Source organism: Oryzias melastigma, linkage group LG1, assembly GCF_002922805.2.
Source record: "Oryzias melastigma strain HK-1 linkage group LG1, ASM292280v2, whole genome shotgun sequence".
In the NCBI taxonomy this organism is placed as follows: domain Eukaryota; kingdom Metazoa; phylum Chordata; class Actinopteri; order Beloniformes; family Adrianichthyidae; genus Oryzias; species Oryzias melastigma.
Window position 1 is genome coordinate 7,730,332 of NC_050512.1, and position 25,239 is coordinate 7,755,570.

At 46.2% G+C, this 25,239-nt stretch overlaps 2 protein-coding genes across 4 annotated transcripts in view; one reads left to right on the forward strand and one right to left on the reverse strand.

Annotated features, from left to right (window-relative positions):
- nthl1 (nth-like DNA glycosylase 1) overlaps positions 1-990 on the reverse strand; it is a 4,287-nt gene extending 3,297 nt beyond the window's left edge. Inside the window, exons 1-2 of the mRNA XM_024259481.2 lie at positions 868-990; positions 118-422 (exon numbers count right to left, since the gene is read on the reverse strand). Of these exons, the coding sequence (XP_024115249.1) occupies positions 118-385 (268 nt within the window). The 5' untranslated portion in view covers positions 386-422; positions 868-990. The remainder of the gene's footprint in view (positions 1-117; positions 423-867) is intronic.
- tsc2 (TSC complex subunit 2) lies at positions 982-24,902 on the forward strand. Of its 3 annotated transcripts, XM_024259479.1 has the most exons (41): positions 982-1,118; positions 3,839-3,982; positions 4,061-4,147; positions 4,221-4,331; positions 4,409-4,556; positions 4,761-4,878; positions 5,519-5,567; positions 5,961-6,086; positions 6,500-6,573; positions 6,651-6,777; positions 6,868-7,011; positions 7,086-7,223; positions 7,304-7,407; positions 7,500-7,581; positions 7,697-7,852; positions 7,931-8,050; positions 9,222-9,344; positions 9,420-9,526; positions 9,603-9,753; positions 10,822-10,944; positions 11,032-11,166; positions 11,338-11,527; positions 11,635-11,728; positions 11,797-11,899; positions 12,009-12,103; positions 16,340-16,474; positions 18,244-18,405; positions 18,483-18,638; positions 19,997-20,109; positions 20,195-20,449; positions 21,051-21,302; positions 21,387-21,541; positions 21,673-22,253; positions 22,392-22,470; positions 23,521-23,607; positions 23,680-23,866; positions 23,932-24,071; positions 24,144-24,222; positions 24,296-24,387; positions 24,464-24,562; positions 24,646-24,902. In XM_024259479.1, exons 1-41 carry the CDS (start codon positions 1,101-1,103, stop codon positions 24,811-24,813), a joined length of 5,607 nt encoding a protein of 1,868 aa, XP_024115247.1. In that variant the 5' UTR covers positions 982-1,100; the 3' UTR covers positions 24,814-24,902. The 3 variants fall into 3 exon arrangements, with proteins under 3 accessions (XP_024115247.1, XP_024115246.1, XP_024115248.1); XM_024259478.1 differs by having other exon boundaries at positions 21,051-21,541; XM_024259480.1 differs by lacking the exon at positions 16,340-16,474.
- The last annotated feature ends 337 nt before the right edge of the window (positions 24,903-25,239 follow it).

The window sequence follows — 25,239 nt, forward strand, 5'->3', positions numbered from 1 at the left end:
CCTGAAAGGAAACCTTCAAACCAGATGATTAGCATGCAGCCGACCCAACATGCACTGCGGGTGGTGCAGAACATAAGAGATGCATGTTAAAATCTTTAAGGAAATTTTAGAAGTTACCGGCTGGATTAACGGAGTCCGGCGAGGGTCCGGGCTCTGACAGCCGCACCTCCTCCTCCTTCACCTCCGCGTGGGCAGCCGCGCCTCCTTGACGGCGGGTCCGTTTGGATTTAAAGGATGTAAAGGAAGCGGATGAGTCTTCTTCCATAGACTGACCAATCCCCCGGGATGAGACGGCCCTCCTTCCCAGGAAATACGGAGAACTCATCCCCAAACTCTGGAGACCAAACCGGGCGAACCTCGAGCCCTCCCGGGTCTGGAGAACCATCGAGCAGAAGCCAGACTCACATTCGCAGTCCCTGACGCTTACAGAAAAACAAACAAATAAATGATAAACTTTTTTTGTGTGCGTTTTTAAAAGAATATTGAAATTGTTTTACATTAAGAACCGTCAACACTAATTAATAATATTTAAACGAAACAAAATATTTATTAAATTATGTTATTCCTTTGAAAATGATGAAAACAATTATAATTTAAAATGTATATATATAAAATTAGAAATAATTAATGGAAAAACCCGCCTTGGTGAAAATTCCCGTGAGCTGTTGTGTTTTAGCTGATAAAGATCAACTTGTTCCCAAAAACACATTAAACTTCAGAGTCAAGCTAAGCTAACGCCTGGTGTATCTGCTAGCATGTAGTTTACTCAATGTATTAAAAATCTCCAAACGGATTTATTAAAAGGTTTTGGTCAACACAACATATTAATGCGCTTCACGGATAATTTTACATTCATTTTTGCCTTACCTAAAAGTTGACCGCTAGTGAACGAGTCCCATAAAAGCATGTTTTTCCTCACAAAGAACTCAATTTCCCATGATCCCAAGTATCACTTCCCCGGAAGTACTCTCTCCAGTATCCGTGTGATTTCCGGTTGGGAGTGCAGCACTAAAAACCGTGGAATCAAACATTTGGACCCTCCGGTGTTGGACGCTGACAGCCCCCCCTGGCTTCACGGGACGATGGAGTGACAGAAACCGATGACTGACACCTGTAAGGTGAGCCACTGGGGCGCGCGCACAGAGGCGCGCGCCGCGTTGTTGTTGTTTCGGGCGCCCGGACCCTGAGCACCGGAGAGACTCCGGCCTGCGAACGACGGGCTCAGGCTTCACCGAGAACACCGACCTGCCAGGCGGGCTCGCAGAGCTCGCAGTCCGCGGTGGAATGAGCTGCACACCGCGGTGGTTGTTGACTGACTGCCCCCCACCTCCGCTTGACAGTACCCCCACACCCCCTCGCTGTCAGGGCTGCCCCCCCACTCCCCCATATGAATGCACGTGCTTTCTGTCCGTAAATGTAACCTTTGTGTGAGGCCTGGGGTAATGCGGGGTGTTGACGATCATGTTCTCCAAAGTTCTTCTGAATCTGAAGATAAAAAGGAGCATTATTGTGCAACTAAGTTTTAATGGAGTTTCCATGAATAAACTGAGAAAAGTCATTTTCATCCATTCACATTGGTTCACTACCCCCCAGTTCTACAGTCATGGAGCTTCTCCTCTCTGTTTCAGCAGCACCAACACAAAGCTCTTCAGGTTTCTGCAACTCACACTTCAGACTGTTCGAGGTCAACCCTTGTGATATCCTAGGCATGTTTACATTAAAAGTGGGGTCCCCTGGACCCCCACAAGACAGAGCTCTGAACTTTGTTCACCAAGGATGTTTTATCTTCACTGATGTCTGTGGCAGACAATTAATCCTGTCCACTTCAGTCATGGGAGGGATCACACATCAATATAAGGGTGGGTCATCTGGACCCTATAAGAGAGCACAAGGGTTAAGGCCTCTTAGATCAGCATTTAATGTCCTCCACCCCCTCCACCCACCATCACACACTGGAGGTCAGCATCAAGAAAATCTTATCCGACCAAAGTCTAGATCAGAGGTGTCAAACCATTGATCATTGTGTCAAACATTCGGCCCGTGGGCCGTATTTGGCCCCCAGTCATGTAGAGAGAAGCGTATAAAGATGTTGGAAACAAAATCAAGTTTTTTAGCCCATTATGGTTCTTTAAAGAAATGGCCACAATGCGCATTTCCGACACTGGAAATAACAAAGGAAAAGCAAAATCTGCATAACAAGAGATCAAGAAATAAACAATAAAAAATGTAATAATAAGTGTTTAGGCTACTAGGTTGGTTGAGGCATTTTTTTTTATAAGAACATCAGATCAGAACTGTCATTTAAAGCCCAAACCTCTCTGTTTACACACTCTCCCTCTAGCTTACAGCCCCCAACCAAATGTTGCAAAATACAGCACAGCAAGCAATATTGGAGCTAACCAGCCGTACAGTTTTGAACCAGATACCAGCTCAGACGAGGAAAATTAAGACTTTCATGGATCTAGAGGTCTATAAGAGGATGCATCATAATGGAGCGGGAATTTTTGCCCCACCCAGCATATTTTCAGCACAACAAATGCTCCCTTTTTCGATCAGCATTTTTTGGTTTTCTCCTGATTCACAATGATTTGAATAATAAAATATTCAGAAAAGCAATTTTAATCTCAATTTACTTCATACTTCAAAAATGCCACAAAAACAAGTTCAAAACACTATTCGTAATGGATTGGGTCTTTACATTTTTCAGGAAAATACAGAGCATGTAAACAACTAGTAAAATCACAATTAGAATAAAATCCTAAATAAAACAATAATAAAAATGAAGACTGCAGATGACCTTTGACACCTCCATCTTCACTTTGTGCTCCATCTCCCTGTACTCCTGTATTCCATCCTCTCAGCATCTCACCTTTTCTTGGCTAACTTAACTTTTTCCACACTTCTGAACTTCTTCATTTCACCACCAAGGCTCAATCCAAAGTCTTCCCTTATCCCTTCCCCTCCATTTGAAGGGTAGTTTAAGTTCAAGTATGTCTGGGAAATTATTATTTTTTATTTCACCCTCCAAACGGAGAGATATAAAGTCCTCCAGCGTGAGGGTAAACCGCATCGCGCTGAGAAGCACTTTTCTTCACCTCAGTGCACTCTGAAGCCCAGAAGTTTACATTTAAATGTAAGTAATGACTCATTGAAGCACAACGTTTGTAAAGTTATAAAACCCTTGTTATGTATATTCAAGCGCTAGAAGCTCCACGCTAATGCTAGCGGACCAGCGATTATTGATGACGTCATTGAACGAAAGTCACATCCGAAATATTAGACACTAATTATTCATAACTCTCCGTTTGGAGGGCTAAATGAAGGGGAAGGGAAGAATTCGGATTGGGCCTAAGAGTCCTGATCTTCTTTCCTCATTCCAGATGAAACTCAAAGGTCCTTTCTCCCAGACTCCCTGTTCAGTCAATTCAACTCAAACTACTTTATTCATACCAGAGGGACAATTCTAATTAAAGACCAATTGATTGAGGTCAACAGACAAAAAAAGTTGATTTAGGGTTTGGTTACCCTTTAAGGTGCAGCTTTGAAAAAAAAATACAAAACATAGATGCATTGAAAAAGCAATACTCAATAAGAGGAGGGTTACAATATTACACAACAAAGTAGCAATAGTGTGTGCATGTTCATTTGAGTGTAATTGCATTGCATTGATTAGCTTGATCTTCAGTCTAAATATCATTGGTCACATTTTCAATAAAGCATAACAAAGTGTGTAAAAGTTCAGTAAAAAGCCAGCATTCCTAGTTTTCCCAACATGGAATCACATGGAAATGTCCCTGCTCATTCTACAGCTGTGACCCCCCCCCTCTCTCTCTTCCAGGTCGGGGCCATGAATAAACCACAGAGCAAGGAGAGTCTGAAGGACAAGGTGAAGGGGATCTTGGGGCTGGGAGGTCCACGTCCGCCGAGCAAGCAGAGTGACTTCAAACCCTCAGAGTTCATCATCACCACGGACATCATCAGGGTGCGCAGGGCGCTCTGAACGCTTCAAGCCCCGCCCCCTGTGTTCACGTCTGATCGTGACTGTTCTCTGTCGCTGCAGGAACTCCATCCAGACTGCGGCCTAAGCAACCGCGTCCGCACCATGAACCACATCTGTGACCTGGCTAAAAGCAAGAAGTTCGAGGAGGTGAGTGGAGGTTTTGTTGCTCGGGTCCTTCTGAAAGCTACATTCCTCTAAAGTTCCCAAACTCTGCCGTCAGAACGCGGTGGAGGCCGTGTGGAAGGCTGTAGAGGACATGCTGGCTCCAGAGCAGCCGCCCGAGGCCAGACACGCCGTCCTGCAGCTTCTGCGGGCCATCATACAGGGACAGGTGAAGACCCCTCCTCCACCCGGCAGCAAACGCTGCGTCTCCATCCTCTGTAAGTTTGTCACGGCCTTCATGTGCAGGGGGAGCGCCTCGGGCCTCTGAGGGCGTACTTCTTCAAGGTGATCAGAGACTACCAGCCGAGCAACGAGGATCTGTCGGACAGGCTGGAGGTGTTCAAGGCCTTAACGGAGAACGGGAAGGACATCACGTACCTGGAGGAGGACATCGGTAAAACCTTCTGCTAGCACAGTAAAACAGGAGCTTCAGTAGAACTCATGAGCTCTACTGGCCACTCAATATCATCTCAACTGATTACACTTCCTCCTGTTTGCATCACATTTGTAGCTGTTATGTTGAGGTCTCCACATCTTGAAGCTCTGCTCATCCAGCTTTAAACTGCAGCTGTCCTTTCCATGTCCTCTCCTCCGTCAGCGCGCTTCGTTCTCCTGTGGATGGACATCGGTCTCACCTCTGACTTTCTTCACGTCCTCGTAAACCTGGTGAAGTTCAACAGCTGCTACCTGGACCAGAACGTCTCTGTCATGGTCCAGTAAGTAGAAGATGGACCCGCCATGTTTCATGTCATCACGTCTAGAGAAACTACTGCCCACTGGCAAACGCTGACCACTGCGGCGTCTACAGGCGCCTGTCATCTGTTTGCTGAGGCTACATAATTCAGGATAAAACCAAACTGCAGTACTGTGTGTTTTTAGGAAATTGAAACTAGTTAAAGAGGAGCCGGGAGCATGACTGTGCAGAAACCGGTGTGATGCTTTTGTTGGGTCTGGAAGTAATAAGATGTGGGAGGGGCCAACTGACCAACTTAACCATTCACTGCAGAGTTCAGTGGCCTGACTGTTTTTCTGCCGAGCTGACTGGTGGATTGTCCGATAGCGTCACCAAAGCAATTAAAGAAAGCCAAAAAACACTAACTAGCTGTTCTGAACCGTCAATCCCTCCCACAGAGGTGGAGTCTAGTCGTGGGACTTTTTATAGTGCCATATTGGAGGGAAAACTGTCATGAATGTCTTAAACCTTTGTGGGGTTGACCACAAGGAACTTCACGCTCTCCACTTCCAAACGCTCATATGGTTTAATTGAAGACATATCGTCTCAACAGTCCAATTCTCAGGATCCAGCTGATCTAAGAGGATGTGGGATAATCGTATGCATTCTCTTTCTAATTGCAGGAAAATCTGTCTGCTGTGTAACAGAACCACATCCTCTACGGACATTGAGGTTAGTTTCTCGGCGTGTTTATTATGTATGTCTCTGTGCTCATACACACCTAAGCTGGAGGCGACCGTTCATACCTGGGATAGAAATGGTTTTCATAAAGTTGGCAGTGTTTTTACGGTGCTGCTGTTGAACTTGTTCATGCTGTCATCACAAGCTCAACCTCCAAAAAGCAACTGCACTTCTTCACACTGACTTTCATTTTTGAAGCGGTGCTCTTCTGTAGCTTTGAGGTCAAAGTGTCTTCTTGAGAAACCCTAGAACTGTGCAGTGGAGGCTCGCTGATGCTCAAAGACGGTTCTTGTTGGAGGAATTATTGACATGTTGAAGGGATAGTTTAGAACATGGAAGACAAACCTGAGCCGTGGAGACGTCTGCATGCTTCTCTGCCTGCAGGTGGCGCTGCAGGTGCTGGATGCGGTTGTCTGTTATAACTGCCTCCCATCTGAATCTCTCAGCACCTTCATCATCACACTCTGCAGGACCGTGAATGTGAAGGAGTTTTGTGAGTCCTGCTGGAAGGTACACAACACACACACAGAGATAAATACCCACACAAAACTGCCCACAAAAACACATTTACAGTGTTACACACATAAACACAAACACCTAGATATACACACACAAACACTGAGATACACACACAAACATACCAAGTGAAATGCACACAAACACAGATATGGATGCACACACAAACACACCCCGTGACACACAAACACAGCTATACACAAAGGATTATGCACACACACAGACAGACAGACACTTACACACAACACAAATACACATACATATAAACACACACATAAACATACCCACCCCAACACAACCCCACAGATACAAATACCCACCAACTCTCTCTGTCTCTCTCTCACACACACACACATGCGTGACCCCCTGCTTGACCTGTCCCAGTGAGTTCCTGTTTGTTTCTGCAGTTGATGAGGAAGGTCCTGGGAACGCATCTGGGCCACAGCGCCATCTACACCATGTGCCGTATAATGGAGGAGAGGTCTGCCCCCATCACAGCCTCCAGTTTCCGTGGATTAGGATCGAGTGTTGAGTGTGTTTTTTTTTTTTTCCATCTAGAATGTACATGGAAGACGCTCCGCTGCTGAGAGGAGCGGTGTTCTTCGTGGGCATGGCGCTGTGGGGGGCACACCGACTTCCAGCTCTAAAAAACACCCCCACACTCGTGCTGCCATCCTTCTACAAGGTGATGCACGAGAGCAGTCATGTCATCAGGGGGACTCCCTGAAACGAGAGAACGTCCAGCTGTGACTGATGTCTGCCTCCTGTCGCTCAGGCCATGTCTTCTGCCAACGAGGTGGTTTCCTATGAAATCGTGCTGTCCATCACCAGACTGATCAAGAAGTATGGGAAAGAGCTGCAGGTGGTCACGTGGGACATCCTCCTGAGCATCATTGAGCGGCTGCTGCAGCAGATCCAGGTCTGACTGAACACACGGTGGCACACTGAGGTCAGAGGTTAAGGGGGGGTTGAGTATCTTCTGTGTGATGTCAGACCATAGGCAGTGCAGAGCTGAAAGCCATCGTCTATGAGCTGCTGACCACCGTGGAGGAGCTGTACGAGCAGAACTGCTACCACGGCTCTGCGGAGAAGTTCTTCAGCCTGGTGGAGAAGTGTGCAGATAAGAGACCTGTGAGTGCTGCCATGTTCTTCCTGAATACAGCCTGCTTTTGACGGCGCTTCTTTTCTCATCCGGACCTTCTGTGTGGCAGGACGCCTCTGTGCTGACCCTCATTTCATACCGGGCGCAGTCCATCCAGCCTGCAAGGGAAGGCTGGATCCAGAGTCTCCACTGCCTGATGGAGAACTTCTTCAGGTTGTTTGACGTTCTCATATGGAAGTTCTGTGTGTGATAGATTCAGGGATTATCATCACAGTTCACGCTGCATCTCTTTTGTCTTTTTAAAGGAACGAAAGCCGGACTGTGATCAGGATCAAAGTTCTTCATATCTTGTCCTTCGTTCTCAGCACCAACCGACAGCTCTATGAGGTCTGTGCAGCTTCATCCACCCCAAACGTCGGGTCCCCGCTTCTTTTGTGCTTCTTGCAGAATCAGCGTTGAGAGGTTCACATCAGAACAGCTGTGTATTTTCTGTTTATTGCAGGACGAGTTGATTGAAATGGTGGTGATCCCTCAGCTCAGTGGGATTGCTGAAGACAAAGACCTGGCTGTCAGGAAGCAGGCCACCCAGCTGCTGGTGGACCTGGCTGAGGGCTGTAACACCCACCACTTCACCAGCCTGCTGGATATTATTGAGCGGGTACTCACCAGCACGCTGAACCTCACCACTATCTCCACAGAACAGCATGAGCTCACATTAGCACCTCTTCTCATCCAGGTGGCCAGCCGTTCTCTGGTGTGCTCAGGATCGTTGGACCTTTCTGACAGAGATCCTACAGCAGAGTCCCCGATGGAGGATGTCAGAACGGCCATACTGGGTCTGATGGAAATCCTGCAGGTACGCTCGGGCTGTAGGGGTGCAGAAGGGGGCGGAGCCCAGAGCATTGGAGCGTGCTTACAGTTCACACACTCAGCAGTCTGCTTTTATGCTACTGAGCTCCATTCTGTGCTTCTGCTTCTATACTTAGACTAATAACAGCAGATATTCACCAGCATCCCCATTGACTTTGACAAAATAGTTTCCTCTGAAATTTGAAATGGATTAAAAATTATTCTTCTGATTATTGTTGTGTTGAGGCAATTCAGCCATAGCTAGAAGAGGATCAAACTCCCGGCTCTACTTAACTCTGCTCAGCCTGGGCTCAATTTTCTGAGAAATGGTTGGAACAACAACACAGGAACAAAGACAACGGCCCAATCGGAATTCTTCCCTTCCCCCTACCCCTCCATTTGAAGGGGCATTTTTTGGAGGACTAAATGAAGGGGTAGGGAGAAGGGAAGAATTCTGATTGGGCCAAAGTCTCACTTGAGCACAAACAAACCCTGGAAAGGTTCAGATTTCTGGATAATCCAGGTTTGAGCACTTGTCGGGATGTAAAAACCCAGTTCAGTGAACATGTTCTTGTAGCATTTTTCTCATGATAGAGGACATTTATAAAATAATTTGAGTTTTAAACTGCGTTTCTGAGTTTTATTCAAATTAGGATGAATTAGTAGCAGATATATGCAACTTTAGCAACTTTCATGGGCAGGCTAAATAAAGTCTTCCTTCTCCGCTACAATTCTGATGCATCCACTTGCAGACAAATAGATCCATTAATGTTTTAATTTTCCTCGTCTGAGCTGGTATCTGGGTCAAAACTCTACAGCTGGATGGCTCTGATATTGCTCGCTGTGTTTTTAGCTATGCTAATGTTGGCTTGGGTTGTGAGGGGCTGTCAGCTAGTGGTAAAGAGTGTAAACAAAGGGTTGATGGGAAATTTGTGGATTTAAGCTTCCATGGTAACAGTCCTGCCCACAACTCGGAGGTGAATTTCTAATAAACTGCTGCTATTATGCAGAAAATATGTCTTAAAAACGACGCAGTTTTGTGGATTTTGGCTGAAAACTGCATAATAATTAAAATACCACTAGGAATGATTTTACAATAGATAAAAATCTAGTTAAAAGATAAAATGGTGTTTTTATTTCATCCTGGTGAGTTTTTTTTTTTTTTTTTGCTGTTGCAGAGCAAACTTTACAGCCTTCCAGCTAGCCACGCCTCCCGCGTTTACGAGATGCTGGTCAGCCACCTGCAGCTCCACTACAAAAACAAGTACTGTTCAGCCGTCTCCGCTGCCATCAGACTTCAGGTTGGTCCTGGTCAGCGTTCTCTTTATATTATTATCAATTCTTAGACTGCTAATGCCATAAACTCTCTTCCGCAGGTGTTTGACTTCTTCCTGATGATGCGGGCAGACTCCCTTCACCGCATTGGGGTTCCCAACAAGGACGGAGCCATCCGATTCAGCCCCTACTGCCACTGCGACCCCAGGTGAGTGCTTGTCCTCGTGGATACGTGAGTCAGGCTAAACGCACGACTCTGATTCGTTTGTCACATGTCGCTTTAGTGAACCGGAAAAACGTGAAAAGAAGCCCACGGGCTCTACATCGCCTCCTGCTGGCAGCCCGGCTCCGGCGGCAGCCTCGACAGCCTCCATGCGCTCCGCTTACCTCCCATACTCACACGCCTTTGGCGTCCTGCTGCAGTGCCTCAAGATGGTATCACACGACAGAAAAACACAAACTATTCAACCACAGATGGATGAGTCAATTGTCTAAACTGCTAATGAAACTTTCCCCACTAAGATGTTCTTCTGGTTATTCATTGACAGAAGGAACGGAAGTCTCTGTTTCTAAACTGACCGGTTCTGAAACACTCTGATATCATATTTGATTAGAGAAATGGATTTGTATGTCTTTTTTTGTCGTAGCAAAGACGACTCATTTGGTCCAAGTCAACAAGACCTTAATAATAATAATAATAATACATTTAATTTATAAGCGCCTTTCCAGGCTCCCAAGGACACTTCACAATTTAAAACAACACACAATCAAAACTTAAGATTAAAATTGTTAAAATTATAAAGACCTTGTAGAAACAGAACTAAAGACGATAAGGCATTTTAAATGGATGAGTTTTCAGTTTGAACTTGAATGAAATTAGAGAGTTAGAGTTCATGGAGAAGTTTTCTGCAGAGGCCAAAGACGAGGGAGCTGCAGAAGTCCAAGCGAGAAGTAACAAGGCTGTGGACCAAAATAGAGGTGGTGAGGGAGACAGGAAGATGGTTGATGTTGTGTAGATGAAAGAACGATGACCAGGAGATATTACTGACATGAGAGTGTAATGAATACACCAGAATTGTCAATTTAGAGGGCAAGTTGGAAAGGTTACATTTAGAGCCAACAAGGAGAACCTCAGTTTTGCTGCAATTATGTTGTAATGAATTAGATGAGGACCAAGATCGAGCTTCAGATAAACAATTTGTGAGGGTGGTGGGGGGTATAAAGCTGGGTGGAATTGTACATTGAATTTCCTGAAAATATTGCCAAATGGTAGAAGGGTAAATAATGAAGGGTAGTGTCCCGAGGACGGGGCCTTGGGGCACACCTGATATGATTGGGGAAGGCTGGGAGTGGAAGGATTTGATCAAAAAATGTCATGATTAAAGTTCAGTATTGAAGAAATGACAAAAAAAGCGTAAAACTGAAAATGATTCCCTAACTTAGCCTATGTGATAAGATAGCTGTATGTTTTTAATAAGAGATGATGCTTTCTTCCTCTGGCAGGAGTCCGACTGGAAGGTTCTGAAGCTGGTTCTGGATAAGCTTCCCTGGACGCTGCAGTACAAAGTGCTGTTGCTTACGTCTCCCTGCAGTCTGGACCAGCTGTGCTCCACTCTCTGCTGCATGGTACCCCCCGCCCACCCTCATGCTCCTCACCTGTGTACCAGAATGTCGCCCCCTGTAATTGCAGTGGCGATCCTCTCGTCTTTGCAGGTGACGGATCGACTGATCTCTGAGCGCTTGAAAAAGACCCCGGAGGTGTTTTCTCGCACAGACGTGCAGCTGGCAGTGGTTCCCGTTCTGACAGCTGTGACTTCTTACCATAACTACCTGGAGCAGTCCAGACAGGTGATGGTCTGATGGTGGAAATGTTCATCTCCAGGCCTGGAGGGCTGCTGGCCTTCCAGCGATAAGAAGCGGGACGGGAGCTCTCCGGCCTGGAGCAGGACACCCCGATGAGGGCAAACAGGTGCTGCTGGGGTGGCGTCACAGTCAACTGGTGTCTTCCTTCTCCTGCAGAGGGAACTGGTTCAGTGCCTTGAGACCGGCCTCATCTACCGCTGTGCCAAGCAGTGCGTGGTGGCCCTCACCATGTGCACGGTGGAAATGCCCGACATCATGATTAAGCTCCTCCCTGCGCTCATCGTCAAGCTCACGCACATCTCTGCCACTGTCACCATGGCGTCCCCCATGCTGGAGTTCCTGTCCAGTGAGTTTCTTCTCTTCCTGTCTGTGTTCTTTTGTAATCTGGTCTGGAGGGTGGGGCCTCAGTAGCCCCGCCCCTCAGCTCTAGATCCTCTCTGTTGTCCTCTGCAGCTCTGGTTCGACTGCCTCATCTCTACGCCAACTTTGTGGCTGAGCAGTATGTGAGCGTGTTCGCCATTTCTCTGCCCTACACCAACCCCTCCAAGTAAGTGCTGCTACACGGGATCCTGTGTTTCACCCGACAGAGACTCTGACCTGTTTATTCCCCCCCAGGTTCAACCAGTACATCGTGTCTCTGGCTCACCATGTGATCGCCATGTGGTTCATCCGCTGCAGGCTGCCCTTTCGCAAAGACTTTGTACAGTACATCACAAAGGTACGACCTTGTGACCACACGGGGGTTCATCAGTTCATCAAGTTAAAGAGAGACCGTCTCAGGAGGGTAATAGGTTCACATGTTGTCCGGTGTGCTTGTGTCCCTGCAGGGTCTGCGCTCCAATGCACTGCTGCCGTTCGACGACGGTCACGAGCAAAGCCCGTTCCGCGCACGAAGCACCAGCCTCAACGAAAGGCCCAAAAGGTAAAGCCAGACCCGCTCTCGCGTGTTGCACAGACTCAGCCCTCTCGCTGCCTGTGTGGCTCTGTGGAGTTGGGGCGACTTGAGGTAACACCCCATAAATACGTCAATGTTTTAGTTGCAGCAACTCCTTTCAGGTTGCCATGGTTGCCATCAGTTCCCTTGTTTTGTTCTTTTTTTCCCCGATCTGTCCTCGGTTTGTTTCACTCCTCATGCTGATGACACAAATACATGAGTGACGCTCTTTATTATCAGTGGATCCTGAAGTAGCTTGTGGGATAAATGTTCTGTCCGTGTGGCCAACCATGAACGCATCATCGTGTCGTAACAACCTATCAGTTTACCCTTCATCTGAAGCTCACCTGTAGCTCCAACATTCACCCTCAGTTTACAGAAAACAGTGAGGAGAACAGCTGTCAGAGTCAGGAGGGTTGCTCCTCCCACAGTTTGTGAGGAAGTAAACATTATGAAGGTTGAAAACTTCAGGATACCAACATCAGCACCTGTACTCTGAACGATTTGCTTCTGAAGCTCTAATCATAGCCCCGCCTCTTTTTGTACGCTCCATGAAACACCCGTTTCAGAAACTTCTAGTTCCATCTCCAGATGTGGTCTCAGATCCAACATGCGCTGGATCAGACTTCCTTATCTCCTGAATCAAAAAAAGGAGTAGGTTACACTCAGGGATGACATCGCAGTGATGCTGAGTAATAAAGAGACGGACAGAACCTCTCTAAGGGTTGAAGTAAGCTCTTTGGGGGGGGGGGGGTGTTCTGGATGGAGTTTTCTCCACATTTAAGGAGTAATGATGGACGGCTCTCCGGTTCCTCTTTATGACTCGCGTAGAGAGAAGTGTCAGGGTTAGAACAGAGACTCTGTCCACTCTCACTTTCTCTAAGATGTCATTCAGAGTTCAGGGAGTTCCACCAAAATGAGGGAAGTCTCCAAAAGAATGCAGCTTAGTCATGTATGCTTTATTTAAGATGACTCATGTATCAAACTATCAGCAGTGAATTGTTGTTTCCCTCCTGTCATTCAGATCATTTCAGTTTTTTCTCTAAATGTAATTGGGTTTGTTTTTCGGGTCATCATCTCTCTCCGTAACCCGTCCTTCCCTGTATGATCCCACCCTCAGTTCCTTTCATCAGTGTGTTTCAAGTTGGTCCCAGATGGCCTGTCTATATGTCACAGTGATCATATCACAATATTTTTACACCAGACTGATACATAGTATCATTTGCTCCTCAATCATGTCACTAAAATTCCAAATTGACTCCAGTTGTCACACTATTGGCCCACAAAGTTCAGTTACTCCAACTATAAGTTATTTCTACAATTTGTTGTAAATTTATTCCTCAGTTATCCCACTCATGCAGCTTTCACTTTTAATATTACACAGTTTATATGTTGGAGCCTTTTACGCTGCTTAAGGTCAGCTTACAGGGTAATTAAAATATTCTCAGGAATCAAAGTCAACAGTCAGAACAGCTGTTGTGTAAGCTGTAAAAAAAGTGTTCGATACCGCTCAATTATGTTCTTCTGATATGTTTGTGTCAGGAAAAAAAAAAGGTGTCGAGTAAAATTTGCATTATGACTCTTAACTTGCAAGGAGGGGACAAGAGTGGATACTTTTATTAAATAGAAAATTTAGAGCCAACAAGCAAAGATTCCGTTTAAATACAGAAAGTTGGGAGAAAATCAAATTATAATCTTGAATCAAGAGCGTACAGCTGGGGTCGGTGCTGAAGTAAAGCCAGGTGTCATCGGCATAGATGTGGAATGAAATGCTTCTTGAGGGTATTGCCAAGTGGAAGTAGATAGATGATAAAAAAAAAAGTGGAGGGCCCAGGACAGAGCCCTGGGGAACACTACGTTCCTGTAGCTGATTGAGTTAAATGGAAATGAAATGGGAGGGTGGGGTAGAGATGCCAGTTTTGAGGATGACTCTTAGAAGGATAATGGTTGAAATTGTGCAAATTGGTGCATTCAGGTTGAGCAGGAAGTGTTTGGACAAAACAACATTTTCCCACACGTCACAGGCATCCAAAATAAAAACATTGTTCAATTTCCAATTAAATACTAGAGCGTATGTGCTGCTTTTAATGGGATTTGTCAAGAAACTTAAAAACTTCACAAAAATAGGAGCCAAAAAATCGTAGAATTATCCCAAATTTAACCCCCATGTATTTAACCCACATGTACCCTCCATGTATGGCATTGTTCTCCCACACATTTATCTCAGAAACATCCTATAGTTATCACCTACATCAGAGTTCTGCAACCTTTAACGCTAAAAGAGAATTTTAGTCTGTTTCCTAAAGACCAGAACCCATGGAAAGCCACAAAGTTCCATTTTATCCTTTAAAAATACACAATATTTGTTATTTTTTTGACAATTAAGCATTTATTTATGCATTTATTTTTTTTTAATATTACAATAATTGAATTACAACAGTGTCTATATGTTTTTAACTTCTTTTACTGTTGACAGCAGTGTGCCTTTGCTCCTTTCAAAATAAAACCCACTTTCTCTCAAAAAAGGTCCTCCTGCTGCAGAAGCTTTTCTCGTAATAAAATGCAAGGCATTCAAGCATATTTTTTTCCTTTTGATCTAAAATATAAACATTTTTGTAGAATCTATTTATTAAACATAAAAAACTCAAAACATTTAGAATAAGCGTAGCTTTTTATTGAAAACACACAACTTTAAATCATTTTCAATCATTTTAAACCCCATTTGTTCTTAACTTCAACCAATTTAGTGTAATTAGAGACTTTGATTTGAATAACTCTAACTTAAAAATACAAATTTAAAGAACATTTCAGCAGAATTTCTGACAGTAAATTAAGCTTTTTTTGCTTAGATACTTGACATGTTGAAAATCCAAACAGAAATGACAAAACTTGACTAATCTCTTATTTATTCAATCGTTAGAATTTTTCATTAAAGCCAAAGAGCCGCAATAAAGGGATAAAAGAGCCACATGGGGCTCCAGAGCCGCAGGTTTCAGACCCCTGACCTACACAATTACTTAAGTTTTTAAGCCATCCCGGCTGGCCACAGTCATCGTTGAATGTGTCTACAGTTATCTGCTCACCCTCAATCACTGATTTTACCATCCATTTTTATCCCACATTATTCTACTTTTATTGTGCAATTTTTCCCTTTATTGTCCCACAATTACTCCATTCTTATTTGAGACCAAAACCTCTTTTATCTCACATCACTCCCTCACTTTGGACACTGTTACACCCATTGACTGTTTATGAAACCTGGACTGGTGAGTGTGACAAAACCCATAGAAAAACCAATAGAAAATGACTTACTTCCAGCTCTAACCAAATTAAATCAATTTTGGTTGTCGCCATGTTGAAGCCAGACAACGTCAATGAGTTGTAATTGTTGTAAATTTGAGTCGGTCAGAGTCTTGGTATCTTTGACGACCACTCTGTCCACATCCCTACAAATAGAATAACTGAGTAATAGTTGTTTATTTCTCTATAGAAGTCTATAGGATTTGAACTTCTTGGAGCCAGCAGGTACTTCCTGTTTGGAATACGAGGTGGAAGGGATCACTCAGTCCAGTTCTCATATATAGTCAATGGTTGTATCACTATAATTTCTAAATTTCTGTTCCATCATTCCACCTCCTCACAGCCTGATAATCAGAGTTATTATCCCACAGATCATCAGTCTGTGCTGCCTGTGCTGAACCCCTCCCTGTGTGAAACGATATGCTGTGGCTCTCCTGAATATATTTCCTGTGTTTTCTTTTGCGAAGTGGGGGCTTGTTTGCCGTCTGCTTCCAGCTTGTTGTGGGCGTTGACTCCCCCCTTCTTTAATCTTCTTTTGTGTCAGAGCTTTCCAGTAATCTGTTCATGATGTCCACTGCTGTTAATTTTTACTTTCTTTTGTTTTTCTTCATCCCCTCCCTCGCTGTCTCCTGCCTGATTGGGTGCTGCGTACTGTGATTGTGGTTTTGGGGGGTTGTGTCATCCTGGAACCTCTCCCTCGCTTCCTCATGTGAAATCCGCCCTGTGCGCCCCCCCCCTCGCCCATGTGTGCTGTTTCCGCCCGGTCACCCGCTCACTTCGTTGGGGGTGATGGCACCTGCTGTGTGTTGGTTTATTTTAAAACCACTCACTCCCGAACCACTGCCCCCTCCTTGATGACCCACCCCGATGCCAACCCTGGCCTGGTACCCTCTCCCCCTCCCCATGGACGCTCGCATCACCCAGCCACCGGGCGCCCAAAGTGGCAAAGGCAGCTGCGGGCAATAGCAGTGGCTCCCCGGTAAAAGAGTTGCGGGACCGCTCAGCCATGGAGGCGTTCCGCTGCCGCAGCATCAGCGTCTCCGAACACGCGGTCCGCAGGTTAGACCTCCAGGGGCACAAACGGACAGTAACTGCCTCAACACTTGTCTCTTCCTCCATGGGTTGGTTGACGGGACGCTGGGTCATTGTCATGTGGATCTGCTGGGGGGCCTCCTGGCGTGGGGGGTGCATGCTGGAGGAAGGTTTTCATCCACCTGGTTGGGTCACTTGTGTTGTTTTTCATCTATTTCTCTAAGTTTTTCTGCATGCAGACAAAACATCTGGATCCACACAGACGTCTAACACCTGTGTGTGTCTGACTGTGTGTTTGTGTTTGTGCCTCGCGAGTCTGTAGGTGTGTGTGTTTGTGCCGGTGTGTCTTTCTGTATGTGTGTGAGTGTGTGTATTTTTTTTGTGTGTTTGCTTCTGTCTTTCTGTGTGTCTGTGTGTATATTTATGGGTCTGTGTGAGCAAATGCATGTGCCTGTGTATATTTGTGGGTTTGTATGTTTGTATTTGTGGGTCTTTGTGTGTATATTTGCGGGTCTATGTGTTTGTGTGCGCACATGTGTGCGTCTTTGTGCACAAGTGTGTGTATATTTGTGTGTCTGTGTGTGCATGTCTGTGTCTGAGTGTATATTTGTGTGTCTGTATAAGCACGTTTGTGGGTTTGTGTGTGTATGTCTGCATGTATATGTGTGTGTCTGTGTGTCTATGGATCTGTGTGAGCAAATGGGTGTGTGTGTGTGTGTATTTGTTGTGTGTGTTTAACTGCTTAGTTTCCCCCACACTTTTAACCCCCTCCTCTTGGTGACATTGATTGGGGGCGGGACTACAGCTTGGTTTGCTTGCTCCTCATCTCCTTGGTTACCACCGCTGTGCTGCTCTGACCATGGCAACCTCCCTTAGAGGGATGTTAGGTTTGACCCGTTTGCTCAGCAGAACTGCACCATCCACATGGCCACGCTCGTGCGCGCATGCCTGGTTTCATGCGTCTGTCTGTCTGGCTGAATGACTGCAGCGGCGCTGCTGCTCAGCAGGTGAAAGCAGACGCTCTGCTGCAGACGTCTGCAGCTTCACCTGTCTGCGACCATCATTTGTGTGTCTTTGTTGGTGATGAAGGACCTGCTAAGATAACACGACCGTGTCAAACTTCACATGGAGATGGTCGTCGCTCTAGAGGGAGCGGTTTGAATCTCTGTGGGGAACTTCACGGTCATGTTATCTTGAGGCTGTTCTCAGCAGACGATGAAAGCATGAGTCGGCGAGAGCAAAGGTAAGTGTAACCTGCAGAACCGCTGACTCATGCTGTAGGATGCACTCAGAGATTTCTCTTTGCTTGATCCAGAAAACCCCAAGAATCTAGAAATCTGTGGTTTAATAATAAAAGTGAAGTGGAACTTTTGTTCCTGTCGTCCTTTTATAAGCATGCAGCCTTCTTCTTCTGGTCTCCTTTGAAAACGATGGAGCCAAAGCACCAGCTCAGCTGTGCAGTGAAGCTGTCATGAGGAACTCCACCTCCAGGACTATTTCTCTCATTCTCTGAGGAGGCTTTCAGCTCCTCCTCACTCATTTTTGAGTTGAGGTGTCACCTGACTTACATAAGCCACGCCTCCCAGCCCCCACAGACATGTTTGCGTGAGCAGAGAGAAGCACGTCTGAGGCTCCGCCGCAGCATCCGTCAGCAGGGCCGTGGGTGCATGCATGCCTGCAGTGATGCTGATGGTCGCTTCAGCTTTGTGTCGGCTCCTGCATGTCCGTGTTCAGTGGCCTGTCGCTCCTCTGCAGCTCCTGCTGTGGTTCAGCGGTCTCCTGTTTGGTTCCTTTAGGATGCACACCTCCACCACCACCTGCAGTCTGGGCTCTGCTGATGAAAATGCCGTAACTCAAGCAGACGAAGGGCTTAAGACCGTCCACCTGGAGCTCACAGAGACCTGCTTGGACATGATGGCTCGATACGTCTTCTCGAACTTCTCTGCTTTACCCAAGAGGTGAGTGGTTTTTATGTTCATCTCTGATTCCACAAGTCCACCAAAGTGTTAACTTTAGTGCCTGATGGTCTTCTCAGGTCTCCTATTGCAGAGTTCCTGCTGGCAGGCGGTCGCAGCATGACCTGGTTGGTAGGCAATAAGCTGGTGACTATCACGACCAGTGGAGGAGTCAGAACACAAGCGCTGCTGGGTCTAGACATGTCTGAACGCCTCGGGGGAGGAGAGATGACCAGGTGAGGAGCCACCGCCACACACCACCGACAGAACAGCACGGCCCTCCAATCCGAGTTACGATAGGAAAAGACTGGATTTCATTTCATGAAACTTCAGATCATCATTAGTGTCAAACATGAACGTTCAGAGGAAGTGAAAGGACCAGCTGCTCCAATGTTCCAGCTGAAGTCATTTCATCGTTTTAAGCAAACGCTGGAGAGGAGTATGTTGAAACATTTGGTATTTCTAGGCTTAAATATAAACTGCTTTAATAATTCATAAGAGACGTAAGAACTTTAGACATTTTACTGTCAATTTTGACAAATAAAATAACTTAATTCTGTTGTATGAGCAACCAATGGCAAATTATCCATGTATTGTTTTTTGAATATCAATAAAAATGGTTAAAAATTACAATACAAATGTTTATAATGGCAATAATATTGTAAAAAAGTGCAGTTATTTTTTAAGAAGTTGTAGTAAAATGTTAATCAGCTGTTACGTCCCCAACGGGCAAATCTGCCCGAGTCTAGAGGAAAAATACAAAAGGGGACAATAACATAAATATTGGACACCAAGGGTAAAAGGAACACAGGTTATTAAATAAGTGGAACTCTGTGTCCTGAAATAAAGAACAAAATGAAATAATTAGTGTGCCGGTTCAAACGAAAGGGATTAAAGCAGAAAAGCAAAAACATGTTTAAAATTTTCTATTAAAAACATAAAGAAAATGCTTAAAAATAGTTTTGAAAATGACAATTCATTTGATATATATACAACATACCATTTAATCAAAGACTGCTGCTGAAATTTGGAATGAATAAAAGGACAATTTTATCAAACACACTGGTCCTTCGGCTAATTGCGGTTCATTTTTCACGGTCTCACTGTTTCACAGTTTTTTCAGTGCAATTCATAATTTTTTTAAGAGTACATTGTGTTCTGCATCCTGATTGGTTGTAGACCTTGTCATCAATCTCCTCTTGGTCATATCTTGAGTCCAGAATTCTTTCAGTCCATCTTATTTACATAAATCTTTGATCCCGATCAGATCTTTGTTTTTATTCTATATTCCGGGACTTCTTTTCTAAGAGGTTTGAACTTTGAGAGTTTAATAAAAGGGTGAAAATGTTCATTTCTGTCTGAGAAAAGCATATTAAGTTTTTAGGGAGGAATCTTACAACCTTAAAACATCTTTAATTCTACTTTACAGATTTATTCTATTGGTGATTATTTTTTGCTTTAGAGAAACGAGGAAACACTGTAATTGGAAATAATTCGTGACATGAAGGGGTTGAAATGCTAAAAAAGAAAAACTGAAATTAGCTGCATGGGAAATCTGGGTTTCAGTTGATGTTCTGGTGTCCCGGTTCTTTAGGTCCGACCCGTCCCTGCACACCCGAATGACCAAAGAGGCTCCAGCCAAGCTGGAGTCGCAGTCCAGCCAGCAGCAGAGCCGATCCACACGCATCCGTGTGCGCTCCATATCAGGTACGACGCCGCCGTGGCGCTCTTGCTGGGCTTCCCGCCCTTCGATGGTTACAGCTCATTTCCTCCTCGTCATCCTCTCCTCCAGGAGGTCACGCTCTTCGCGCAGGTCCCGCTCAGAGTCTCAGTCCTCTTGTGTCTCCTTCGGAGGGGGAGATGGCCACGCCTCTCTCTCCCTCCCCCGGTCCCGTTCTGGACGGTGGGGGTCTGGACAGCGGGGGCCCGCCGTCCTCCTCTGGCACCTCGTCAGCTCCTCCTCCTCTTAAAGACAACCCCAGCCTGGCGGAGTTTGTCCCTATGCTCACTCAGGGATGGGCTGAGATCTTCATCCGGAGGCCTTCAGGTAAGAGAGCGTGTCTGACCCCCCCAAACTTCCATCTTTGTTTCCTCTTCTCTGGGTTTGTTTTAATATTTTGTGGTAAAGGAGGTTTGATGGAAATTACTTTATCATAAATAATAGACGTCGGGGCTTCATATCACCCTCATGGAGCCTGTTTCTAACAGCGCAGACTCAAGCACATTTGTGGCCAGCTGGAGGTCATTTTGCTGTGCTCCTCCTGTTTCTCCTTGCACAATGAGGAGGTGGTGGTCCTGATGCTGAGTTGTTGCCCTTCTTTTGATCAGTTTAGTAATTCAGGTCAATTCAGTTCAGTTTTATAAAATCTTTCTTAATACCTGATGTAACACCAAAGAGAGAAAAAATTTAAAAGTCAAATCATCAAACATTTCTACTGACCAGCTGAGATCATTTTAGCTGTGATGTACGGTGGCTGAGAGGGCTCAAAACGGTGACACAAAAATCCCTCCATAAATACAAACCAGGAAGCAGCTTTTGCAGTTCCTCCACTGACCACCGGAGGCACACTTCCGTTCTTTCCCGTTGACTCTTTAAGTTGAGAAGTCCAATCTTACATTGATAAAACGTTCTTCTCCTTGTTCTCCAGGAAACACCAGTTGGTTGATGTGCTTGGAGAACCCCCCCAGCCCCTTCTCCTCAGAGGTCAGCAACATGCCGCTGCAAGAGCTTTCCAGTGTGCTCATGGCCATGGAGGGGGTGAAGGAGCCTCCTGCTCAGACCGCCAGTGCCCCCGCCAGCACGGCTGCCCCTGCTCCCACCCCCATCTCTGAACCCATGTCTCATGGTATCCATGGCAGCAGTGGAGGGAGGCCACACCTGATCCAGCGCTCCAACACAGGTGAGTCTGGACACGTGGGGGTGGGGGGTTGTTGTTCGGTTGTGTTTTTGCGTTGGACTCGTTCCTTCACGTCTTGTGCTGCAGATTCCGTCGTGGTGCTGGAGGAGGGCTCAGGGGGCGCCGCAGAGCACTGCGTGCCTTTCTGGTCTGAGAGTGAGTTTGAGGCGATGCCGTCTGATCCCATCTTTATGGCTACAGAGAAGCTCAGGAAGACTCCGCCCCCTGGAGCACTCAGCAGAGTATGTAACTGTTGTTTTAATAGAGGTAGTCCCCCCCCTTGTGGGTGTGGCCCTCTGCCACCAATCACAGTGCAGCATTTAAATCCAACCGTCATCCTCTCACCGAGTCCGACTTGTGCTCTGACCTTCAGTCGTCCTCCACCTCCAGCCAGGATGAGGAAAAGTCCACCTTGGAGGAAGTGAGCGAAGGCGCCATCCCCATCGATCAGCCCCCCCTCGGTCCCTCCACCCCGAGCAGTCAGGGGGTGGAGCTCCCGTTTCAGAGCCATTCTCAGTCCCAGGGTTTTGGACTCAACAAGTCCAGCTCGTCCCCGGAGCTGCAGACGTTACCCGAAGCCTTCAACAAGGTTCTGGAGTCGGACGCCTCTGAGCCAGCGGCGCTCTCAGACGCCAAACCTCCACCACAGCCGGCTCCCTCTGAGAAGGATGGCACTGAGGTGGGTTCGGCGGGGGACGCTCCCGATGGAGTCGCAGCACCGAGTCATAAAGGCGAAGGCTCAGCTCCATCCTCTCAGGGAGGGGGTGCTGCCCTGAGGCTGCCTCTCCCTGCAGCACCGTCAGGACCCATTTCTCCTGGTGGGGGCCACAGACCTCGGGGTCACACCATCTCTGTGTCAGCCCCCTCCAGGAGGGACAGAAGGGCCGAAAGGGACTCCTACCATGGACGAGCAGGTCCCAGCACCACCGAGAAAGCCTCTGGGCTGAGCCCCAGGTACAGGGAGGGGGGAGTCATTTGAGGGGTTTTATATGCTGGGATTTGACAACAACGTTTAAGTTAAAGGTCAGAGTTTGAGTGAACTCTGACCTCCTGTTCCATAACCTTCATGCACTTGTCTCTTGTGGTTTCCAGCTTTGTCTTCCTGCAGCTCTATCACTCTCCTTTCTTTGGGAATGAAGCGAACAAGCCGCTGCTGCTGCCCAAAACTCAGGTGAGTACCTCCACCCCCGTCGGCCTGACACATCACTGTCTACAGAAACAGGAAGGATGATGGTCTGAAGAAAACACAGACATAAACCTCGGTTTTACAATCAGTGAGATGATTGGCTGCAGCTGAGCAGCAGAATCCATGTTTGTCCACGGATGTATTGAAGCCTTTAAGATGAAAATTTTAAGATAAAGCTTTTGCTGTTATGCTTTTCAGCTGAAGCTTCTGAGCTGAAGCTTTTGAACTAAAAGTTTAGAGCTGAAACTTTTAATTTGAAGCTTTTGTTCTTATGTTTTCTAGCTGAGACTTCTAAGCTGAAGTTTTTGAGCTAAAGCTTCTGAGCTGAAACTTTGAGCTAAAGCTTCTGAGCTGAAACTTTGAGCTGAAGCTTCTGAGCTGAAACTTTGAGCTGAAGCTTCTGAGTTGAAACATTTGCATTTATGCTTCTAATAAACTTTTGAACTGAAATTTTTTAGCTTAAGTTTTTGTACTTATGCTTTTGAGCTGAAGCTTCTGAGCTAAGGTTTCTGTGCTGAAACTTTTGTTAGTATGCTTCTTAGCTAAAATTTTGAGGTAAAACTTCTGAGCTGAAACTTTTAAGTTGAAGCTCTTGTTGTTATGCTTTGAGATTGAACCTTCTGAGACGAATTTTTTGAGCTAATGTATCTGAGCTGAAACTTTGAGCTGAAAGTTCTGAGCTAAAACATTTGCAGTTATGCTTCTAAGCTGGAACTTTTGAACTGAATTTTTCGAGCTGAAGCTTCTGAGGTAAAGTTTTTGTGTGGAAACTTTTGTAGGTAAGCTTCTGAGCTGAAACTTTTGTGTTTTTGAGGTCAAACTTTTGAGTTTAAGCATCTGAGCTAAAGCTTTTGAGCTAAAAAAATCTGAGTTGAGGTTTCTGTACTGAAGCCTCTGAGCTGAAGCTTGAGTTTAAGCTTCTGAGCTCAGCAGTGGACTTGGTGGAGATTTTTAACTGTCTCCTCTGTGCATGTCGTGACCCTGGCTTCAATAGTCAGGAATCATTTGGATCAAATATGATTTCCTGTCTGGCAGGTCATCGACCGCGCTGTGAAGGTTCTGGACCAGATGCCTCCGTACGACACGCATAAGATCGGAGTAGTGTTTGTTGGGGCGGGTCAGGTGAGCCTTCTGGGACTCTGGGTCACCTCTGGATAAAGTCTTTATCGTCATCGTGAGGCTTCACCGTTTCAGGTTAACAACGAGGTAGCCATCCTGTCAAATGAATACGGCTCCAACCGCTACGCCGCCTTCCTGACCGGACTCGGGAAGTTGATCCACCTGAAGGACTGCGACTCCGACCAGATCTTCTTGGGGGGTCTGGACCAGTATGGAGACGATGGAGAGTTCACGTACTGCTGGCATGACGACATCATGCAGGGTAAGGCGCGTACTGGATTTGGCGGGAGGGGTTTGTACCGCTGTGGTGACGCCTGGTCTCTGCAGCCATCTTCCACATCGCCACGCTGATGCCGAACCGCGAGAGCGACAGAGGCTGCTGCAACAAGAAGCGCCACATCGGCAACGACTTTGTCATGGTGGTGTACAACGACTCTGGGGAGGAGTACAAGCTGGGAACCATCAAGGTAGGTGGAGAGGGCGCGTGTGAGCGTGAGCTGAGCGCCGTGTTCGTCCTAACGGGCTGCTCTGTTGTTCAGGGGCAGTTTAACTTTGTGGAAGTCATCATCAAACCTCTGGACTACGAGTGTAACCTGGTCACCTTACAGTGCCGCAAAGGTCAGTGGGAGCCCCCCCTTCAGGGTTTACACAGCTTATTTTTGCCAATTCATCTCTTTTTTTAAATCTACAGACCTGGAGGGTTTAGTTGATACGACAGTAGCGAAGATTGTTTCAGACCGCAACCTTCCCCTCCTCGTCCGGCAGATGGCGCTGCATGCAAATGTAAGGCGACCTCTTCCTCCTCACAGCCGCTCAGACTTCTGCACTCTCCCTCCATCATGCTCTCGTCTTCTTCTAGATGGCGTCTTTGGTTCATCAGTACAGAGCCAACCCCTCAGACGCCTACGCCTCCAAGTGGCTGGCCAGGCTACGGCACATAAAGAGGATCCGAACCAGAGTGAGACCAAATCTAATCTTCCTCCTGCTCTTTCGCCTGACTGTAGACCTGAAGCTGACTCACTTTGTCCCCCCCTCCTCCAGGCTCAAGAGGACATCCAGTCTCGCTCCACTCCTGGAATCTCTCTCACTCAAGGCCACGCTCAGCAGAACAAGTCGTTTCAGCAGAACACGCCCACTCCAAACCCGGAAGCGTCCGGCCAAAGGAAAAGACTGGTGTCCACTGTGGACGACTTCACCGATTTTGTTTGATTCATTTCCTGTTCCTGAAGGCGTGCACGCTCGTGCGCTCTCGGGTCCGTCTGTGCTTTTGTGTATGTAATAAAGATGTTTGACATGAAGGTCTGCATGTTCTTCACATCGAGAACGTCATAGATTTCTTCAGACACACATGTCAACATTTCAATGTTTATTTCAATGGATCTCTTAGGGGCAACAGGACGGTTTGGTCTCCCTGTGAAACATTTGTGCAGAGATACATTCATAATCTATATGTTTTGAAGATATTGATATTAATCTGATGAAGTTCACATACTGTAAAATGTCTTGGTGAAATTATAATGAGATTTAAAGTGTTACATGGATTCTCAAACGAAGAAGCTCCAACAATTGTTCTGCCTCTCCTGGAAGGCGTTTCAGTTTGGCCACTAGGTGGAGCTCACACTATAGCAGTACACT

What these genes read in the sequence shown, in the direction of transcription:
- tsc2 (XM_024259478.1), top strand. An exon ending in TGCTGCCATCCTTCTACAAG is followed by an intron (nt 6,778 to 6,867) that starts GTGATGCACGAG and finishes CCTGTCGCTCAG; the next exon opens with GCCATGTCTTCTGCCAACGA. An exon ending in TGCTGCAGTGCCTCAAGATG is followed by an intron (nt 9,754 to 10,821) that starts GTATCACACGAC and finishes TTCCTCTGGCAG; the next exon opens with GAGTCCGACTGGAAGGTTCT.